Raw genomic sequence first — 23,464 nt, forward strand, 5'->3', positions numbered from 1 at the left:
ATCACAGAAGACAAATGCACAAACATTGAAAGAGGCCTGTTGTTTGCGTACACATCCATCCATATTTTGTGTACGCTGGTGAAAAATGTCCATGCCGGCTTAAAGAGAACATTAGTGATAGCGGTGGAACAGAATGATATGAAGTGAAAGCAGCGTACAGCGCGTATTTTAATTCTTGCCTCGCGCGCGATGCTTAATGGGAAGCAGTTTTCTACTGGGCCAAATGAATAAATCGTACCGTCATTTGTCTGCACGCCGGGATATCAACCAAAGACACATTAAAAGGGAGAAAATGCAATTAAACTGTTTAATAAAGAAGACAAACCAAACCTCCATTCTGCGTACTGTGGCCCAGTCGCAGCACAATTATGCCTCCGATTATGCTGCGGATGTCATTATTAGCTCGTTGGTGGTCTGTTTCTCCTGTGTCGAAATGAGAAAAATGTTTTGCTGAAGAGGCTCCTATATGTACCTCCAAGTCTGCCTGACTGAGTTACCACTCCAGTCCTGTAGGGGGCGGCAATGGTGGTTACAGTAAGCATTATTTAAATAAATATTGAAGTCTTGTTAAATAGTGGGTTAGTTGTGGCTGTGCAGCTAGTGTATGATTGTGCGTCTTACCTGTTTATTTTGTCACTGTTTGTTCAATAACGTGATTGAAAGTGCACCGGCGGCTGTGTATGACCACTTGTGGCGGGATTACAATTCAATCTTAACTGGTGGTGGGTGGCTGTATTAAATTAGCTAATGTTACTTTACCATAGAGGTGCAGTTGTGTAAGCCAGTTCTGTATTGCCTTCTTTAAGTGTGAGTCATCCCAAACTCCCCTCCTTGAGCTGTCACCTTATCGTGGTAGAGGGGTTTGTGTGTCCCAATGATCCTAGGAGCTAAGTTGTCTGGGGCTTTATGCCCCTGGCAGGGTCACCCATGACAAACAGGTCCTAGGTGAGGGATCAGACAAAGCACGGCTCAAAGACCCCTTATGATGACGACAAAAAAATGGACTCAGGTTTCCCTTGCTCAGGTTAAGTCGGACTCATTTCCGGTGAGGGTTGAACTCTGCCAAGGCTGCCCTTTGTCACCAATTCTGTTCATAATTTCTTTGGACAGAATTTCAAGGCGCAGCCGAGGCGTAGAGAGGGTCCGGTTTGGTGGCCTCAATTGCATCTCTGCTATTTGCAGATGATGTGGTTCTGTTGGCCTCCTCAAGCTGTGACCTCCAACTCTCACTGGAGCAGTTCGCAGCTGAGTGTGAAGCGGCTGTGATGAGAATCAGCACCTCCAAATCTGAGACCATGGTCCTCAGTCGCAAAAGGGTGGCGTGCCCTCTCCAGGTCGGGGGTGAGATCCTGCCCCAAGTGGAGGAGTTCAAATATCTTGGGGTCTTGTTCACGAGTGACGGAAGAATGGAACGGGAGATTGACAGGCGGATCGGTGCGGCGTCTGCAGTGATGCGGACTTTGTATCGATCCGTTGTGGTAAAGGAGCTAAGCTGAAAGGCGAAGCTCTCGATTTACCGGTCGATCTACGTTCCTACCCTCACCTATGGTCACAAGCTGTGGGTTGTGACCGTAAGAACAAGATCCCGGATACAAGCGGCCGAAATGAGTTTCCTCCGCAGGGTGTCCGGGCTCTCAGAGAGAGGGTGAAAAGCTCGGTCATCCAGGAGGATCTCAAGAGTAGAGCCACTGCTCCTCCACATCGAAAGGAGTCAGATGAGGTGGCTGGGGCATCTGATTGGGATGCCTCCCGGACGCCTCCCCGGTGAGGTGTTCCGGGCACGTCCCACCGGGAGGAGACCCCGGGGAAGACCCAGGACACGCTGGAGAGACTACGTCCTTCGGCTGGCCTGGGAACGCCTCGGGATCCCCCCGGAAGAGCTGGATGAAGTGGCTGGGGAGAGGGAAGTCTGGGCGTCCCTGCTAAAGTTACTGCCCCCGCGACCCGACCTCGGATAAGCGGTAGAAAATGGATCATCCCAAATTTTGGGCATTCCGTCTTTTATGCACTCGTTCCACCTAACTCGTACTCATTACTAATAACATTAGTCCCTGTGGAAAAATTATCACAGTAAAATCCCACGCTATAGCGAAAAATCAGCAATATGAAACGAGGATAGGGCAAGGTATGACTATAGTAGAGTTTCAAATTTTTACTGTAAATGTAGCGTTTCACGACAACCACAAAATATAGCCCATTTTAAGTGGGATTGTCCAATTAAAGCACAATGTGTCACTAATACATCAACGTGAAGCTTTTTCACTATGAAGCAAAGCAGAAGTGCTGGTGAGTAGTAGTAGAAAGAGACTTAAAGCAGATGAGCTCCCAGCAGGGCAGCTGTCATTACAAGCCTCCGAAAGGCCTTTTAAAAAAAATATTTATTTAATTTATTATTATTATTGTTATTATTCATATACATATATATATATAATGTGGGTCTACACACACACGCTGCCTCTATCACCATTACGCAATTAGACAAATGCTGGCAGATTGCAAACCCCCACCCTCTGCCGCTGCTCCGTGCCTCCGCCTGCCTGTAATGAGAGGCAGCCTGTTTACAGTGGATACGCTTTTAGCCTCAACTCTTCAGCGCGACCCTTCAGTCACACAAAATAGGGGATTAATGATGCCCGGGGACATCACAGAGACTTGGTGTGCTGGAGAACGCAAAAAAGAGGAAGTCAATAATTTGTTGTTCTTCCAGACACAGTAAATCCACACACATATTCATGGTTTACCTTTTAAAAAAAAAAAAAATTACATTTTTGTTTTCCCCTCCCCTGTGGAACCAATCCTCAAATATTCACTGAAAAACATTTTTGCCTTTTTTGTTTTCTGAAAGTCCTGAAGATGCCACAAAAGTCCCGTCTAAATTGGAAAGTAGTACAGTAATGATGTCAATGGAAGAGTTTTGTGTTGTGATTCGCTGCTCACGGATTCATCTATTTGCTGCTTGTTTTGTGGAATCAATCTTCCGTTATTTTCTGAAAAACCTACCAGGTCGCTCTTATTGTGCTCAGCCCAAAGTACTGCTTTTGGCGCAATCTTGTGGCATCTAGGTGCTAAGGAACTACAGTGCCCCCCCATGGGAAAAAAAAGAGAAAAAATGGGGGGGGGGGGGTAAATGGAGAAAAGTTTGAAAAAAGATCAGCAAATAGATGAATCTGAGTGCCAAACAGCAAATATGCGGGGGTCCAATGTATGTTGTGGCGAGTTGAGGGGCTTCATGTAGTGCTTTGCCACCATCTTGTGGCAACTATAAGCAATGGTAGACCTTTTGGGGTGGGCGAGGGTTGTCAATCCCATGTGGATTTTCGTTACTTGCTGCAGGCAGAACACTGTACAGTGGTAGCTTGACCTATGAGTGAGAGTTTTTGAGTTATGAGCAGCCGCTTGGCCAGTATTTGGCTTTATGGCGTGAGCAAATATTTAACATACGAGTGAGCTTCAGGCATTCTACTGCTAGATTTCAGCAGCGAGCTTCACAGCAAAATGTGAAAGTGCGCATGACTGGTATTTTGTGCTTGTAGTTTCAGTTTTGCCAATTTTCTTTCTCTAACTTAAAGTGAGTGCTGAAAAGAAGCCGAACATGTCTATTCTGCTCTCCCTGAGTGTGCCATGTGTAGTTCAGCAGATGGCAAACAGTTTTTCAAAAATAGAGGTCAAATATGCTTGCTGTTATTTCACACGCCCTGTTGAAGATTAGTGTAAAACTAAACATAAAACGACAAGAAATATGTTTTGTATTTAACCACACCACATAACATTGTCTTGCGAAATTTCGTAATGGCATAGAAGGGCTAGCAGAACTAGCACGGTAGTTATAAACCTTAACAACACTTGTTATTGGAACACAAACGGTGCAGCAACACAATCCGTCAACTCAGTTATTCGCTCTTTGTGTCAGGGTTCCGTCCCTAGGACTAGTGTACTAAATGTGGAGATGAATATTTTTCTCTCTGGTTTCCAGACAAGGTGATCAGGCACCGAGCATGCAGCCTCAAGGACACAGCGCACGCCATCTTCGCCTCAGAGCTCGACCCAGAGTTCGATCGCATGTGCGAGGACATCAAGGAGGCCCGCAGGAAGAAGGGTAAGAAACTTGACATTTTTGCTTTTTATACTGTGAATACCAAAGATCGAAGACAGACCTTCTAATAAAGGGGGCTCCTTGGTGTATGAAAGTCCTGTCATATAGTGCATCCAGAAAGTATTCAGTGCTTCACATTTCCATGTTATGACCTTTTTACAAAATGGAATAAGACAAAGAGGAATGGGCGAAACTGCCCAAAGATAGGTGTGCCAAACTGAAATTTCTTCCAGTGCATGACTTCAAGGCCTCTGTTTTTGCTTCGGTAGCAGATTCTAGTCCGATTAGGCGTGATCAAGTAGATGCTAAATGATGCACACGAGGATTTATTTTTCTTTTTTAATGAATGCCGTCAAATATTAAAGCGGTGAGGCATATAATGATATGCAAATATTCCTGTTGACGAGGCAACAGTATAACACGGGTTCACGCTAACTGTATATATGCTAGCCACAAAGTGAATATATTTAAATTTTTAAAGCGTCTTAGGATGCCCTCTCCAAGTCAGTGTGGCTATGTAAGTCAATGTTAACATTAGGATTTCAGCTTTTTTTCTTCTTTGTTTGTACATAGTAACTGTAGTTAATCTACACCTGTAGTTAATCTATACCAGTGGTTCTCAAACATCAAGTACGACCTAAAAAATTACTTGGCTCTCCGAGTACCACCTTCATGACCAACATTAAAATAAGTTAGTGTACTAGGCCCAAGTGTCTATCAAAAACAAAGCAGAGGTCAAATTCCTAAAAGGTCTATTTAGTTCTGTGGTAAGCCACTTTAACATTATACTCAATTTTAACATTAACAGTGTGCTTAACTTTTGGTAGTTGTTATGGTAGTTTTATTGTAACCTGTGCAACTTATGGTAGTGTGCAACCTTTAGGCAATTTGCAGGAGTGTTATTTTAAACTGCAACTGTTGGGGTCTTTGCGAAGGGTGCGAGTGGGTGTATGCAAGACAGCAGACCGGTGAGCATTGTATGTTGATGATGATGTTCCGGACCTCAACCTTCAGATTGTTTTCCTGAACTGCACTATACATAACCTTGACGTTCTACTGACTACCTACTTGAGCCCCAAAGCTGTGATTGCACCACATCCGACTGTAAGTGTGTACTCTTGTCGTGTTTGATTATAGCCTTTTTGTCAACTTGACGCACATGATACACCGTGAATATTGCAAGAGCCTGAGGTCAGCCTCAAAGAAAAGGAACGCAGCACTATTAAATATTTCATCCTTCAGTCAAGGTCCTCTTATAAAGCTATCAATCAGACGAGCTGTTCGCATGATGCTAGGGTAGTAGTGAATTTCTGGCGGTGCGTCTGGGGACGTGTCTGACTTGAGAAAGTGAATGAGAGGTGATAAAATAAATGAGAAATGAAGATGTTATTCAAAGAGCTTCGATGGACGGACTCCACCTCAGTTTTTAATATCCTCTAATTCTCAAGCTGTCAGTGTGAATTAGAAGACCAAGGTGCACACTTGTTAGACTCAAGATTTGGATGTTAAATTTGAAACTGCCATTCTGTGCGCAATTTAAATAAGACTCCTGTAAAACCCCCCAAAGTTGTGCTGTTTAAAATAAGACTACCATAAATCCCTGAAACGTTGCACTGGTTAAAACAAAGTTACTCGCAAAAGATGCAGAAGTTAAAAGACTATAGGTAAATCCCCAAAGGTTGTGCAGCTTGGAATAAACCCCAAAGGTTGCACAGGTTAAGATAAGACTACTGTAAATCCCTCAAAGGTTTGACAGGTTAAAATAAAATTTCTGTAAATTCTCCAAAGTTATAGAGGTTAATAAGTCTACCATAAATTCCGCTAAAGTTGCACAGGATAAAATAAGATTACGGTAAATCCCCCAAACATGTTGCGCAAGGTAAAATAAAATTGCCGTAAATCAACCTCAAAATTGTCCAGGATAAATTACACCTATTGTTAAAATCCCCAAATGTTGTACAGGTTAAAATAAGACTGCCATACATCCCCTCCAATAAAGGATTAGGATTAAATAAAACAAAATGAGTAATTCTTCCAGCGAGAGAATTCAGTAGACTTCTTTATCAAGATGGATGCTCGAAAAAGCCTCAAGAACCCATGCCCGCAAATGCACAGGACATCCGCCATTTTGTTTGACGCCGCCGTTGTGAGGTCAATTGGGCCAAAATGAGTCTTCTTCCCATTTCCCTCTCCTGATTGATACTAATGTAATGCCACTCCTGTGCATATAGACCAATATATGCGTGTAGTGTACTTCCTAACCTAATCTTCTGTTGGGATCTGCAGACCAGCAGACGCCAGTTCAGTCTGCAGCAGCAGCAACACCAGCGGCGGCGGCGGCGGCAGCAGCAGCAGCATCAACAACAGCAGCAACTCCTCCGAGTGCTTCCGGAAGCAGGAAGAGCCGAGCTGCCGCGGAACAGCAGAGCAAGGCCAGCACTCAGGGAGAGGCCACCGACAATAAACCATGCCCTCGCAGTGAGTACTGCAAGATAATACACAAAAGCGATAGTTTTGATTCTCTGACAAATGTAAAAATGAGATGATGGCTGTTATTATGAAGTTGTAAAATCAATGAAATGCTTCCTTTACTTGAATGGTGAGGCGAAGGTACTCTTCACATCGTAGATATATATATATTTTTTTTATAACCATTATTACTTGTCATACAACTGTATAAAGAAGTTAAGTGCTGTAAAACGAGAAAACCCAACACAACATTTGTCTATATCTTGCGTCCACTTCGTCTCTTAAATGACAGCCCTCGTTGAATGTGGTTATTTTTATGGAGTAAATGTCTTTTAAAAAAGTCAATGGAAATGGAAACCAATGTATTTATTTTATTAAATTTAACCTTTATTTATCTGGGTAAGGCATTTGAGAACAGTCAATTTGCAATGCCGACCTGACATCAGGCAGCTGAAACAAACAAAGCAATACATAGACAAGAAAACTGTACAGTGTGATATATAGTTAGTTACATAATACATAACATTATAAACAAATAAATCCTCCCTTTTGTATCTTAACAGTGATCAGCTGTTTCACCTTATAACACCACACACACACACACACACACCACACTGTGGGGAGTCGATGGAAGCTAGCAGCCTCATTAGCAGGGTCCTCCCCTCTCCTAACCACTCGGAACACGACCACACCGCAGGGCCATTACATGACCACCTGTGGCACGTGTGAGGCAAACTAATGGGGATGTTACCTCAACCGCTCGCATGTAAAGTCACAAAAGACCCGCTAGCTTCCTCCAGTAGGCGACAAATGGACAAGTCTGCCAAGTTTCATCTGTAGTCCCTCTACCGAACTCAGGGTGGTGCTTGTCTTCCATGCGGAGCACCCCTATGGAGCCTCTGCTGACCACCTTACTGTATTCTCGCTGGTCCTGTAAAAAAATATTCATTTTTATTAATGATAGGGTGGATGTACAGAAAAATGGCACAATATTGCCGTCTTATATGGACATCAGTATCCTATCATGAGATTAATTCAAAAGCTTGTCGTGCAGAGTCATTACTAAAACCCTCCGTCGGAAGCATCAATTAATTAAGCTTAGTCGGGTGATTAATTTGTGACACTGGCATCCTGTTCTCACCTGGAACTCCACAGTAGGGCAGCTATTAGACTAATGGATCACTGATTGTGCCTAATGACATGACAGGCAAAAAAGTGCAGCCGGTAAAATTCAGCAATGCTCATGGAATGAAAGGGTCCTGCAAAGGTCTGATTTTCATACCACAATTTGTGCGCGACCCGCACAAATTGGACCGATAATCAGGCATGAAACACTTGACGAAATACTGTACATCCGCTATCAATCACCAGCTACTCATCTAGACATGCCTACGGTTGAGTTGTATTGTGTGAATTTGGGGTAATTTTGGCCATTTTCAGATAGGCTCAAAAAGTGAAATTTTCACTAAATATGAACCATCTATTCTAAACAGACGGACACACTAAATTGCCACAATTTTGCGTTTTTGTCATTGTGTACGGGCCACGCCGTTTGACGACGCCCCATGATAGACAAAACTCCAATACATTGGAGTTTGATAATTCCGCCCCTGACGCCATTTTCACATAGCAACATTAATAATTTTTTAAATAAATTAAAATTCAACCTCCATAGGCAGTTTTACTTGCATTTGGTAGTCTTTTCTATCATTAGTACATCCACGTAAGGCTCAAGAAGCAATGCCTAGAAATCTGCCATTTTGATTTGAAGTGACTCCAGATTGCGCTTGTCTGTCTCTTTTTCAGACACACACTAAACCTTGATCTGACATGTTTTTTTTTTTTTTTTTTTCTCCCCACCAACAATCCACTACTCCCTTCTCGTCAAGCACCGAGATTGGCCTGTACAATTCCGATATAACAAGCCGCGACAATGGGGATGATGAGAGCCACATAATATTTACACAAACACTTTTTTGAAGGCTAAATGTATTTGTGAAGCGGGTGTGAAACGCACTTATCCTGGCTGGACAAACCTGGTTGCCATGGATAGATGCGTGGGAAGACCTTGAATGGACGGAATATGTTTGCGGTTCTCCACTTCTGCTTGCCACTCGTCCACTTACAAACGGCAACTTCCAGGGTCATTATCGGTGCCCCGGCTCTGGGTTCATGTGTGGTGCATCACCACAAGGATCAAGTTCATTGCGAGTGCCATACTTTCATCCATTATTAACCCCCCCCCGACCCTCGGCATACTTTCATTCATTATTAACCCCCCTCCCCCTCGCTTTCCTTATTTGGCCGTGACTTTCTGTTTGCTCACATCGGCCCTCTAGTGCCCGTCGCAATTGATTGCCATGCAAGATATTCACATCTGAATTAACCCCCTCCCCTCGATTTCCTTATTCGGCCATGACTTTTTGTTTGCTCACATCGGCCCACTAGTCCCCGTCACAATTGATTGCCATGCAAGATATTCACATCTGATAAAGCCTGACTTTTTTTTTTTTGTCCTATTTACCATTGTGGAGGGTTGACGAGAACTGTTCCTTTCACAAGCGTTGGCAGTGTTTGTAGAAGAGTAGAATAATGATTCCGGCTCTGCATAATATGTCCTCTGCATCAGTCAATAGTCTGCCCAAGGCAACAGCCACCAAGGCTTGCTCTCTTGTGGCTGGAATACCACTGCGACCCACCCTTCCTCCCCGCCGCGCATCTTACATCACATTAAACGGCCGTCTATCTCCCCCGTTGCCAATGTCAATCCATCGCCAGGCCTTGATGGGATATTTGAAGTCATAATAAACATCCTGCTTCCTTTTATAATAGGCTGGAGTAGTTACTGCATAAAAGGATGGCCTGGATTTGATTTGTTTTAAGGACAAAAAGGACAGCAGGCATCCAAGAAGTGGGTAAGAAAAAGGACACATTCCTTTTCTTCAGGGAACACAAAGGGTTGTTGAAGAAAATTCCTCTGATTCGATTTTTTTATTTAAAACTTTTTTTTTTTTTTTTTTACCCGTCTTTGTCCTTTCCATTACATACGAGGAAATGCTGCACTTGACCAAAGCAGGAAGTTCAACTTTGTAGTTGGATGACCAAGGTGCCTCAAGAGTATTTTGCAATTTAACCCAGCAACTTTTGTATTTAGTATTTACTGTGCCATGACTCGTGATGGTAGTAAATGTATACATGACACATCTTGCAGGGGAAATAAATATCAAAATCTAACCAAAATTTTGCAGGTGTGTTCATCCAGGTCAACATTTACATTTAGAGGTTGTGGACATGCTCCCCCAAAAGTTGCCTTAGTAGTGACCACTGTAATCTTTCGAAATTCATTAACCGAAGCCAGTTTTACATAAGCCATGCCAGAAAATATAGTTAGTGAATATTTATTAAATCGATTATTCTAATATATCATTGAATAATCGGATAAAATGTATTTTGCAGTAAGGTTTATTGCAAAATATTTTTTTTGCCAATTATTGTTTATTAACTGTTTATTATTGTGATGTTGTACTGCAGGGGTCATCGACCTTTTTGAAACAGAGCTCCGAGGCTTCTTCAAGTTCAACTAAATTGTTAATTGTACGCTACTCATACTATGGCTACAATTAATTATTATTTTCGTCATAGATTAAACTGACTAAATTTTTTTTCCATGAATTGATTGATTCTGCTACTCACAGCTGTCAAATGTTATAAATTGTCCATATTTTGTTACGGAAGTCATTGAACGCAAACTCATTATGCCCGTAACACTGATTCTTCTACTGTAAAGTATTTACATGTATCCCTCATCAATGCGCGAGCTGCTAATCACATTTCGACTGTGTGGCCGGCCAGCGACGTCGCCGGCTCAGTCCAGGGCCGCACCTAGTTATTTGGGGAGCCCAAGGCAAACCGTCACCTATGTTATGCATGAAATTAAAGAGAAAAAAAATGGATACTGATGGAAGGGGACCTTTAAGCTAGCCTATTAATATTTACCACCAAAGATTATGAATATTGTTTACCATCAACTAAAAAGTGTGAATTGGAGAAAAGTTTCCTTTTTCCTGAGCTAGATAAAGTCCTTAAAATCCTTCTCGAGGATTATTGTTGAACAAGTGAATCAATTAACACCTTTGACTCCAATTGACATTAATCAACATTTGTTTAACATTTCACCCTCTTTTACACTCACATCTTGGTGGTGAAAAGCATCACTCAATATCGCACTTCACTTTACCGTATTTTTTTTATTTCATAAAATAACATACATTGAAGACATAATTTATTAAGGATTGTGATTATAGAGTAATTATGTTGTGCAATTGAACAAATTGCAGAATTTTTTTTTTTATCCTATTACATTACATATTGCAATAGCTGTCCCGCAGTACTGTTCTTGACAAAATTTTAAAAATATAGAAATTCAGACAAATTGTTCTGAATGTGGATTTCTACAGGTTGGCAACTCTGGTTACTGGTTTTGTCCATAACATGTCAGAAAATAGGCAAAAATGTTTGTGTTTAAAAGTAAAAGCAGATGTTTGCAAATGTCAACACTAAGATAAATAGTCTCCTTAAATGAAGGACTACAGAAATCAAAATATTTACTGTGAAAGGCTGAAATCAGAGTATTGGGACAATTTTAATTTTAAAAATCTCTCCAAGCAATTTATAGCTGTTAAATATTGTTGTTGTGTATATATAGGAGAGTTGATAATCATTTAGTTATCAATTAACTGAGTAATTGTTGCACCTCAAAGCCATCGTTTTAGGCTCATATCCAGGGGGCATTCTGAGTCCATCAAATAAAATTCCCTGAACTAGACCTGAAGAACTTTTAGTGGAGTACTTCTTTTCGATGATAGCCTCAATCATTTCTAATGTATGTGTTTTAATTATAGCCGTCACTAAAGTTGCGCTAGGTGGCTCGATAGTCGTCCCACCAACTCCCTCGGGCAGTTAGCCGCTCGTTGCTTCAGGCTAACTCGGTCAGGGTAGGGAGGAAACTAATTTTGGCAGCTTGTTTCCATTATTAACGTCACCTGCTACCAACGCAGGTGACAAATGGGACCTTTTCCTTGGGGGGCTAAAATTAGAACCAGCTGGCTACAAAGCACCCGTCTTAAGTTTGAGCATGTAGCTCTAACGTCCGCTATTAGAGTTTGCTTTTCTCTCTGGAAAAAAAAAAAAGAAATTGCTTCTCAAAGGCAATCTGGTGCTTCACGGGAGAGGCGCCAGGCTTAGCTGCCATTCGGTGGGCACAAATGCCTCTTGGATGATAGCAAGCGGAATTAATATAAATCACCATTCTATTGTACAGTATTAGGGTGCACATCCCATTACTGTCTACTGCTGTGTTTGTGGTTCTTTTTCCTTTCCATATATCACCGTGTGTTGATGCCTTTTGCTGTTTGGTTGTTACTGTAAAGCCCTTAATGTATTATGACCATGCATGTCAAATATTTATGATTATACATTAGTAAGATATTCTATACCAGGATTGGTTGACCAACTCTACAAAAACAAAACAAATAATTTCTGAACAACTTTCCTTAGGCAGTTACATTTTCAAGAATTTTTATTTTAAACATTACCCTATTTGACATAGTTCGATTAGTTTGAGTAAAAATCAGCTGTTGCTATGCCACTAGCAGCATAATGGCGCTTGGCTCTGATTTTGGTTACGAGTTATAATTGACAAGAACGCTTGCACAAACATAATGACACTTTATTCGTTCCTTGCTTTTCAGACTTTATGCAGGACACAAACACAGCACATGGAAGACAAATTGCAGGTTTTTGTGTCAAATCCAGCTGAGCCGCTTGAGCTTTACATATAAAATAAATGCACGGTAGTTATATCGAAGATTGATATATTGGCATGTACAGTGTAACACTGGACCGTTTATCGGAGACTTGGATATCGACACTCTAAACAGTAATCCCCCATATATTCGCCCTTTTCACAAATTCACCTATTTGCCTGTTTTCTGTGTAACCGATCACCTGCTCGTTGCTGAAAAACTCACCTATGGGCGTTTTTTGTGGTCTTCCTGAAATGGCTTAAGATGCTATGTCTAAATAAAGTAGTATGTTTAACTACTATGAAAAATAAATTCTACTATGTTTAACTCATTCATTGGCATTGACGTCTTTAGAGGTCAAATAATCCATGTTAACTGGGGAGGCTGGCGTGCTGAGTTAAGTATACTGCATCTCGACTGAGACAATGTTTGTCATATCATCAATCATCTTAAGCCATTTATTTTTAAGGATAATGTTATAAGATGAGTTTGAAATAATATTAAACAGTGTTGGGATAATAAATTGTGGTATATTTATGGTCTGAACTATTCATATAAGCAATTATAAGGGGTGTAAATCACGGTTTTTCGCTATTTGTGGCAGAGCACGCTCACTGTGTAGCATCACATACTTTTAACTGCTACCCAACGATGGGGTAATAAAAGTGGGAGGGTTCTGGTTGAAGAACCCCCCCCCCCCAGGTTTCCTTTTTTATAGCGCTCTTTCTTTGTAATTATGCAAATATGTGTGCTATGATCATTTAAATTCGATTATAGTTGTGGTGTCGTGAGACAATAAAATCAGCCACATATTAGTTATTCGACCATGCTAACCGTCTTGGTGCACCACCCATAAAGAGATGCAACAAGACTTGCATTACATTACCCTTGCGTAAAAATTTGAATGCGCACCGAGTGTTTTTAATTACTCGAAATTACTGGGAGAACCTCACTTATCCACACTAATCGTGGACACATCCGTTAAATGCCATGCCGAGGTGTATTTTCCTCTCGCACATAGCTGCCCTCCTTTCCAGCTAACAACTCATTAAGATGTGTCATTACAGTCAAGGGCAGCTCAGCAATTCATTATCTTTTTCCAGCGTCTGACTCCTCTTGCAGTTCATTGTTAGTCATCAAACCGTCCTATCTGCGCTACGGCGGTTGATAATTACCCGCATGCTCTTGTAGACCAAAGAGACGAATTCATGTAAAAGCTTACAAAAATGTTTCACACGCGCGCTACCCCTTATTTTTGTTATCGTAACATTGTCGCGTTAATTCAGGCTTTGTAAGATCTCTAGTCTCCTTGAGAGGCAAATCTTTTTATTTTTAAAGGACACATTGTTTGCCGAAGAAATCACATTTGAGGATAAGAAAGCAATTCCGTGAAGGTAAAAAATGCCCTAAAAAACCCCCCCAAAAAAACCTGAATTCTTCTTTCTTTGTTTGGAACAATTAACTGCTCAAAATTCAGTATTTTTTCTCGATAATCGTGCGTTCCATCTTGCATTACTAATCCGGGTTACGTTGACACCCTTGTACGTTTTTACAAATTCCTTCAGACTTTCCTAATAAATTCTACTTGAAATTTTAGCTCTAATACCACCGTAAAGATTAAGTTATGACTACTGCTGCACGATATTGGGGGGGAAAAACGACATTGCAAATTTCTTTAAAGTGGGGAAACTATGCAATAGTATAATTGGGGAACGGGGCCAATACTTTTTCACAGCACTGTACAAATGCAGCAAAGACTTTCTGTAACTCCAACTAACAACTTTAAACAGTTGAAATTTATTACTTCAACATGCTTTCTTGACACTAGTTAGTACTTTACTATTATTTATAGTATTTCTTTTATTATTATTTCCTATTCTGTATATATGGCATTACAGAAAGAGCACAAAAACCTAAAATATTTGAGTTATTCCGTAACTATATAGGTAAAGGTTCCACAAAAAAACCCCAAAACACATTGGTGAAATTGTGAATAGCAAGTAGGCTGGAGTTCCCAGTGCTCTATATTGATTATTTGAGTGGTTAAGTCCCATTTGGTCCAAACTCCAAATTTTACAAAACATAATTAAAGTGCAGACAAAGTACTGCTAAGCAACAAATACAAAATTCATGGTAAAAAACACAACAACTTTTATTGCCCCATACTTATTTGGGTCAGGCTGACATCTATTAAATGGTGGTTGCAGCTACCGGTGCATGGCTTTCGAATGCAACACAGGTAGCGACTATAAACACCGACTGTTAACTGAACAGAGGAAAGGGCGGAAAGCTAGATGGATGCCCCTGAGGCAGAGCTAAACTCTGCCAGCTTCTGTCCCGGCTTGGTGTTCTTATGCAAGAGATTGAAAAATGTTATTTTGCAAGCCAATGAAATTGCACAGTCAGCCGCAGCTTTGTCGCCGACGTCAATGCTATCGTGTCGGACGTCATTAGGCGAGAGACGTAGTGAAAGTAAAATCAAACAAAGCGTTGGTCGGCGGCGGTCGGGGAACAATTGAGCGAAATGACTGATCGCCTTCATTTCCACGAGCCAGGAATGGTATCATTTATTGATCGGGACGTTTCATTAAGTGTCCGGCGCAACGTGTCACCTCGCTTGACAAATGGCTGACTTGCGTTTTATGACCCTGCAGCCCATGAGTCACCATGACAGCCTCGCCTGCTTTTCCGACAACACTGCTTTCGACAGTTTTATTTTTGTCATTTCTTTGCAGTTTTTCTTTTTTCGCCCCTTTATTTCAGGCACAGTTGTGACTACATAGGCCGTTCTTTTCATTAATTAGGTGGAGAAGAAATCCATCAATTGGGCAAGCTGGCTCTTTGCAATATAAGGCAATTCAAGGGCATTCACAGACTACATTCAGATACATCATATTCGGCTTTTTGACACACAATTCGTTCTTAAACAGTATTTATCGAAAAATCTTCACCTCGGCTCTAAAAGTCTGACAGTATATAACAGATATAACTGCTACCCAATGAGAATTATCATGTACTGTGTTCCCTTGAAGAGACCTAAATTCTTCACCTGATTATTAAATTACACAAGTCAAACGCCCCCAAAAACAGCCCCCCAGCATTAGTTTTCCCTTGACCCCAAAATGCTACAGTATAATTTATTCCCCCGGCATAAATGCGCGCCAGTGTTCGCCCCCATGTCCTAAATGTGAATTCATGGAGAATTAGAGTAGAGCCCGCTTGGGAACGAAAGGAAAATGTTGTTGATTGCCATGGAAACACAAGCTCTCCTTGAAAAACACGTCGTACGCTAGGTAAACGAGCGAGCATCTGTTCAGGTTTGGAGAGGTGTGTCGGAGTGTATTGGGAATGATGCTAGCAGTTGGGCTGATTTCCCTTGAAATAACACAAGTACGTAAGTTTTATTTATTTATTTTTAAAATTAATTTTGTATTACTGGCGGTGGTGCTGAATTTTTAAATCGGACCATGCTACCAGTACTACTGTATCAAGGTTTTTTCTGGCTCAAATTGAGGCAGAGGTGGCACCATTCTGATAATTTCCATGTGCAACGTATATCGCGCCACCTACTGGCTCAAATCAGCCATTATTATGTGAAGTATTAACATTTATTGTTTTATTTTTGTCAATACATTTTTTTCATTTTAAAAGGATGCCGTCGCAGTACCAACTAGGTAGTGCCATCACTGCTCAGATGATAACAGTTTGCATGATGTCAAGTGTTTAGAGCGGGCGGCGGCCCAAAATTAGGTGGAGGCGGCCGGCCGCAAATTTTATATACAGGAAAACCCCTATAGTCTGGACTGTTAACATGTTTGACTTTTCGGGTTAAATGAGAAGAACTCCCTAAATGTATCAGCACTTACTGACTTAAGGTCTCAAAGACATTTTGGACCTCCAGTTCCAAAGTGTCAAGTGGTGAGTCTGTGGTGAAAATTCGATGTGATCTCTTGACCCGCTTGTGTCAGTGGGTATTTATTGTAACCCTGTCTCATATTTAAAGAGATGCCGTGTTGAATTGAAGGCCAAGGCTTTGTCTGCTCCACAAGACGCTGAATGTTCTGAAGTTACTCATAATCAGCAAGTCTACGTCTGTCACTGATGGTCCGATGTGTGTTCCTATATTTTGTTTCTTTATCGTTATTATTTTATGTATAATTATTAGGCCAAATGAGTCATTTTTGAAGGGTTTCCCATACTTGTATACTTTCAACTGCTCCTTACAAAAACAAACATCAAAAACAAAAAGTTTTTGTTATTGGAGCATGTCAGCAAAGTAGGATGACTCGCCATCTGTCCAGCCATTATTTTTTTCTAAATTGCTTGTCTTCATCAGGGTAAGAGGCAAATAAATCTGAAATCTGAGACGACTTTGGACTGGAGGCGGGGCACTGTCAATCTCTGGGCACCTATAGACAAACCACCATAATTTAGTCTTCAAACAACCTAAGAAGCATGCTAAATTACGGAAATATTTCATCACTGGACAATGGCACAAGTTAATGACATAAAACTATTAACTAATAATTTCCTGACCGAGCGTCTTGCAACACCCCTACAGGCAGAAATGTTTAATGTAACAAATGCCGCTCCTGATTTCCTTCAACCTCGGTTATCTCCTTTGCTCCAGATCACTGAAGCAATAATTCAATGAAATAATTAAGTAAAGAAATCAGTCAGTCAGAGACACCCAATTCATAATTGCACCCAAAGGCTTTCCCAAGCTGTGTTCGTGTGGGCGACACCGCAATGATTTATTGGTTTAATAATTGCTGGTACCACACTTTGGATCCTAGTAAGGAATTTCATCTCCCCCTGTTCAGTATTCACTTTAACTGGCGCACACAAATGCAACATTGCCATGGCCCAACAAATGTGACAACAGCTTTAATTACTACTACAAAATAGCTTTGGAACTAAGACCTGACTTCTGCCTTCACCCTCCCCCTCTGTAGTTGACTGTTCATGCTCTGACTATTTTCATGCATCATTTAAGAGCCTCCTATGACGAGTCACTTGCTGCTACTCCGTCTCACCTTTTTCATCCCCTGAGTGCTGACTACACATCTTTGATGGTGATAGCTAAGTCCTAGCAAGCCAACCTCCCATGAGGTTTTCTTTTTCTGTGTGTAAATAAGACATCTGGCCAGCAAAGGAGGGAAAATCTGGTGTCTGTTAACAGCGCTAGGTCAAGTCCAACCCCAGCGGAAATTCACCACTAACAATAAAAAAATAAAAAAGTGTTCTTTTTCCATTGTGGATGGCTTGTAATCCAAACAAAAGCTGGGAGTGCACTGTACTTAACAAGCATTCTTGACCATTACTGTCCATTGAGAGTCACGATCGGCCATATATTATTAATTATGCAAAGGATCTTTTATCTGACTTATGCTATTCCACTGGCCCTTGACAGAATTAAAATTGGTTGGACTTGATTGAATGAGTACACTGTGGTGTACTCAGCATATCAGTGCAAAAAAAACCTGTGAGGATCGGCGTTAGCATTACACATTACCTTTTTATGCCAGGGCCAACAGGGCCAGAATGGAACATTTAACCTGGGACGTCACGATTTTTTCAAATTAAATGAGTCAGAAGCACACCTTGAGGATTGTTTGGGCTTGGCAGAGGTTTGATCTCAGCACCCCTCTGGTTGTCTTTTGCAATGCTATATGACATGGTGTTGATGATCGTTATTCAATGGCAATAGCTACTACAGATGTCTTTTCACACCAAACGCAAATGGTTTATTTCTGTTTAACTTAAAATGTCATCGCCTGAGAATGCACTCACGTTTTTTCCACTGCCTTGCCTAGCCGCTGTGGCCTGACATCTTATCAGTGCGTCAAGTGAAGGCAGCCATGTTCAAGTTTTCCCCATTGCTTGCCTCAGCATTGTGCTCTGAGAACTGCCTTTGCCCCAAAACCTCCAAGTACCGTCTGCCATCACCAGTGTCCAGCGTGCCGATGTGTAGCTCTCGTCTGCCCTTCCAACTTGCCTATTCACATTTAAATGCAATCAACGTTCATGGTTATAGCATCCTCACTATGATGTATATGTAAATTGTGCACCTTGCGATACCTATGACATAAACCAGCGGATGTTATTGGTTGTTTTCAGTTGTTTTAAATTACAATGCTGTCCTTTAAAAGGGGTAAACTTTCAAACTCATGGCCTTTTACCCCCATTGTGTTTCTGGTATCAAAATGGCAGTAGATATAATTACCTGAGTTAATCAACACTATTGTTAACACACGAACATTAAAAAGGCATGGATTGAGGCATTTATTTTCATGTTTAGCATCCACTTGGATTGTGTTGAGGTTAGCACTCTGTACGACACACCACCTACATCGCTGGAGAGGAACTGTGCCATGTTTTGTTTTATGAGGGTGCCATTTAGAATTTTGCTGGATGGTGAAGAGTCCGGCTAATTTAAATAATACTGCCCCTACACTGAGTTTGTCTGCCCATGACTTAGCAACTAGGCTGGGCGACCAATAGACGGTCGGCCTACAACATTTAACTTTTTTTCTTTCACAGGAACCGCTTTAAATTGATGAAAAACTGCATAATATGTCTCGTAAGAACTATTCTAAATGTTCCTTTGTACTAATTTTGTCTAACAGATCATATCAAGAAGAAACTCCGGCGACGACCATCTTGGGTCCGGGGTATCATCCGAAAGCACAAGCACTACAAGAAGGGTGTGGAAGAGGAAAAAGGGGAGGAGCACACCGAGGCCGAAACGGAAGCAGCAGGGCCCAGCGATTCGTGTCTGACGCTGGACGAGGAGTCCTCCTGCGACACTCCGGGACCCCGGGCCAATGGCCACCTCCCCCTCGTCTCCTCCATGGAGGAAGAGAGCTCCAACGAGCCCCCGGTTGGCACTGCGGAAGCTGGAAAGCAGTTGGAAAAACAAACTCAGCTGCATTGCCTTGGAAACGATTCCCATCCCCAAGCAGACGGGCACAGCCAAACCGACACAAAACCTCCGATTGAAAAATCAGACTCTTCTGAAACTCAGCACACGGAGGCTGTCCATGTAGCGCAAGTGAATGGAAATGAGTCCATGGATAGTCTAGACTCGCAGTGCCTGGAGAAAAACGGCAAGGGCGGCGAGGAAAGGACTTCCCAAAACACGGCGGACGCTTTGGACAAAAAGGCGGCGAAGGGGGAGCACAACAGCAATGACGAGGGGGAATTGACTCAGGAGCACTCTGTGCAAAGTCTGGAGGAAGATCAGGACAAAGAAGGTATGTATGGAGATACAGAAGACTTCCTCCTACAAGCAGCTATGGCCACATTTACCAACAAGTTGTGTAAGAGACGCATAACATCTTTAAGGCTGGATTTACACTACGTGATCCAAGTGACAGATATGTAAGATTAAGTAGTGCAATTGGAATATGCTTCACGGTGGCATCAATAGAAAAAAATAACATGGAATCAGTGACCTACAGATGGGAATCAGGCCTCCCCCAAATGTATGTAAAAATCATAGGTATCGGATATCTGCGGATAGCTTTACGTCACCAAATATATACAAGTCTGTGAAGTATGCACACCCACATGTGCCCAGACAGCACAAATAAACACATTGAACACCATCCATCCATTTTCTACCGCTTATCCGAGGTCTGGTCGCAGGGGCAGTAGCTTTAGCAAGAACGCCCAAGACTTCCCTCTCCCCAGCCACTTCATCCATCTCTTCCGGGGGGATCCCGAGGCGTTCCCAGGCCAGCCGAAGGATGTAGTCTCTCCAGCGTGTCCTGGGTCTCCTCCCGGTGGGACGTGCCCGGAACACCTCACCAGGGAGGCGTCCGAATCAGATGCCCCAGCCACCTCATCTGGCTCCTCTCGATGTGAAGGAGCTGCGGCTCTACTCTGAGATCCTCCCGAATGACCGAGCATCTCACCCTATCTCTAAGGGAGAGCCCGGACACCCTGCGGAGGAAACTCATTTCGGCCGCTTGTATCCGGGATCTTGTTCTTTCGGTCACGACCCACAGCTCGACAGGCGGATCGGTGCAGCGTCTGCAGTGATGCGGACTTTGTATCGATCCGTTGTGGTAAAGAAGGAGCTAAGCCGAAAGCCGAAGCTCTCGATGTACCGGTCAATCTACGTTCCTACCCTCACCTATGGTCATGGTCACAATGAACACTTTTCGTAAATATAGTTTAATATTTGTTTTTATCTTGGTGTTGTCACTGCCGGGTGTTGATAATTCCAAAGTTATTTCAGGACAATTTGGTTGTCTACGCATACGGGTAGTTTCCAGTGTTCCATCAGTGCAAACAGACATTTTTCGAATTAGGATTGTTTTGCTTAATGTTGAAAGACAAAAATTTGAAATACAAGCATGGCGCGAGCTTCAGATACGCCTCCACTAGATGGCGACAGTGACCACCACATTAATGTTGAAAGACAAAAATTAGAAATACAAGCATGGCGCGAGCTTCAGATACGCCTCCACTAGATGGCGACAGTGACCACCACAACATCCACCCAGCATCCAAGTCTCAACCACAATTTGAGATACGAGCTCAGTCATGGTAAACTCAAACTTATAAGTCAAGGTATTACTGTACATGGAAATAAACAGCCAAAAGATAATGCACAGTGAACCCCTGACCCCCGCCCAATCATGTTTCGCTATTCACGAATACGCCTACAGTAGTGCCTTGACTTAGAAGTTTAATTTGTTCTGTGACCACGCTCCTAACTCAAAACACTATCTCAAATCATATTTCTCCATTGAAATGAATAAAAATGTCAACTAATCCATTCCACCCCTATATAGTGCTCCTTCTGGTGTGCCTGGCTTGGCCACCAGAGAGCAGACATATGGATATACATGGTCACAAGTTACTTCCCAGTAAGCTGCAGTAATAATAGTCGTTCTTTGCAGAGGATGACACAAATATGCTTGTTTCAAAGCGTTTGCATAGCATTGACATCGATCATAGTCGTTAGCTCGTCTATGGCATTTTGCATTGTGTGTTAGCATTCAGCTAATAACGAGGGAACTAGTAATGGGTGGCAAGAAAGTACGATGAATTGCTGCATTTCGACTTGGAGACTAAGATCTTTGTATTTCTGGGAAGAACTAAGTTTAGCCTGGATTGTTAATGGAAGTTACGGAGCGTCTTCGCCGCATGTACACGTCCACAGCCGGTTAATTTCTTTGGACTCAGTAGGCCATTTTTAAGGGTAATGTAAGATGAAATGATGTTAGTCTTTTATAAGTTTTTGGTATATTTAATATAGTATAAACTATTAATCTATGCAATTGTGAACATTACTTTGTTGGGGGTGTATAAGGTTAAATGGGAATCCTCCACTTGGACCTCCAGTGTAAATCCAGCCTAAGACCATGCCGCCAGTCAAACAGCGTGGTTATGGCTTCACACGGTGGTGCTGTTGACCTCCTTTGAAATCCACACATCCCTTCATCCGAAGCCTATTTGGGCTTATTTGAGAAGATGGTCCCAATTACTAAATAGCGCACCATCATTCACTGTAGTAAAAGCTTCCTTTCAACTGCAGAGTTTTGAGCTTTTTTGAGGGCGGGTGTGTATATTTTCCGCTCTCATCAAGACATCTTTGATGTCATTAACAGGGGACTCCAAAGCAAAGAAATGGAAGAGGAGCCCGTCGGAGCAAATGAAAACAACAGTCTTGAGGATGGAGGACGATCCCAAACCAGCACCCCCACCACCACCTCCACTTGTGGTTGACCACCAGCAACTTTTGGTAATGCATTTATTTGTACAGCACATTTTGATGATTATGCGCGCTAACGAAATTTAGCATTTACATAAGGGTGGGCCAAAAGTAGTGGAACCTCAGTATTAAGTAACTAACTAACAGGGGCGCAGGGGGTGGGGGCTTCCGATATAGCCTATTGTCTGTTATTTTGATTTTTGATTTTTTTTTTTTATTTGATTTTTTTTTTAAGGCCATATATATTACTGTGTAGTACAAAATTATGGTTTGTTTTTTTCGTGGCCTAAAAAGCCCAGTACAGGACAAAGTTATTCTAAATATAAAAAGTTTCACATTTTATCCAAACTTAACATGCTGGTGTGCTTCGTCATGGTGACATTGTTTACGTACAGTACTCATTATATAGGCAAGTCGCTTTCAGGAGCTGTAAGGAATTAGTGTGCTCCCTACTTCCGAATCTGTTGCTATAGGCGAACGGCTTGACAAAAAAAACTTACTGTACCGAAATACTTTTTTGTATTCCTTGTAGTTAACACCGCAGTCTTTCTCTGCACAACGCTTATGCACAATAGACAATCAATATAACCATTACACCACGCCCTCCACGTCAATGCCACAATTTCAACATGCCCGCCACATAGGCACGTCTTTTGGGATTGGATCTAGTCTATGTGACCTGGAAATACGTCAGTCACATTCTCTGCCTGCATTGCGCCACAGCGTCAGTAAACAACAGCGGCCAATTCTCGAATTAACACTTTGTCAACAGCAGTGTAAGTGACAAATGGAAACTATTGTTACACATTGTTCGGTCCTGGCGGTCCGTTTTATCACACATCCGTTATATTGGGGTCTGTTTTATCGAGGTTCCACTGTATACACTTTTATGATGAACTTATTGGAGGAAGGGAAGGAGGAATGACAGCAGGTAGGAAACAATGTTTTGAAGGGAGGGAGGGATGAAGGATGTATGGATGGAAGAGAGGAATAAACGAAGGAAATAAACCTCCTTGCCATATCCATTCGGCACACGTTTAATGACCGTTTTGGTTAATTTCACACGCTCATTTACATGAACGATGTGGCAGCTGGGATTATTTGGCATAAATGAACATGCTTCAAGAATGATATCCATGACAGTAATGATGTTGGTTCAGGTGGCCAATTGTCCACCCATTTTTATCCCATTAGCTTGCACATTTGAAACGTATTTTCTGAGGCAAATGGTCTTTGAATTGAATCAGAATTATTTAAATTTTTTTTCGTCGTATTGTGTTTAAAACATTTGAATGTTCTGAACTGGTGTTACCACAAAAGTGTTAAAAGAAACCAAATAGTGGGATGTAGCCTAACTTAGTTAATAAATAT

The 23,464-nt window shown here is 41.9% G+C and overlaps 1 protein-coding gene across 4 annotated transcripts in view; it reads left to right on the plus strand.

The window, feature by feature from the left end:
* The window catches only part of atad2b (ATPase family AAA domain containing 2B), a 55,611-nt gene that overhangs the window by 17,770 nt on the left and 14,377 nt on the right, over nt 1-23,464 (plus strand). For all 4 annotated transcript variants that reach the window (XM_061704461.1, XM_061704463.1, XM_061704464.1 and 1 more), the window contains exons 23-26: nt 3,974-4,096; nt 6,380-6,571; nt 18,996-19,622; nt 21,990-22,123. In XM_061704461.1, coding sequence (XP_061560445.1) covers nt 3,974-4,096; nt 6,380-6,571; nt 18,996-19,622; nt 21,990-22,123 — 1,076 coding nt within the window. The remainder of the gene's footprint in view (nt 1-3,973; nt 4,097-6,379; nt 6,572-18,995; nt 19,623-21,989; nt 22,124-23,464) is intronic.

The sequence above is a fragment of the Phycodurus eques genome, chromosome 18, assembly GCF_024500275.1.
Source record: "Phycodurus eques isolate BA_2022a chromosome 18, UOR_Pequ_1.1, whole genome shotgun sequence".
Lineage (NCBI taxonomy): Eukaryota > Metazoa > Chordata > Actinopteri > Syngnathiformes > Syngnathidae > Phycodurus > Phycodurus eques.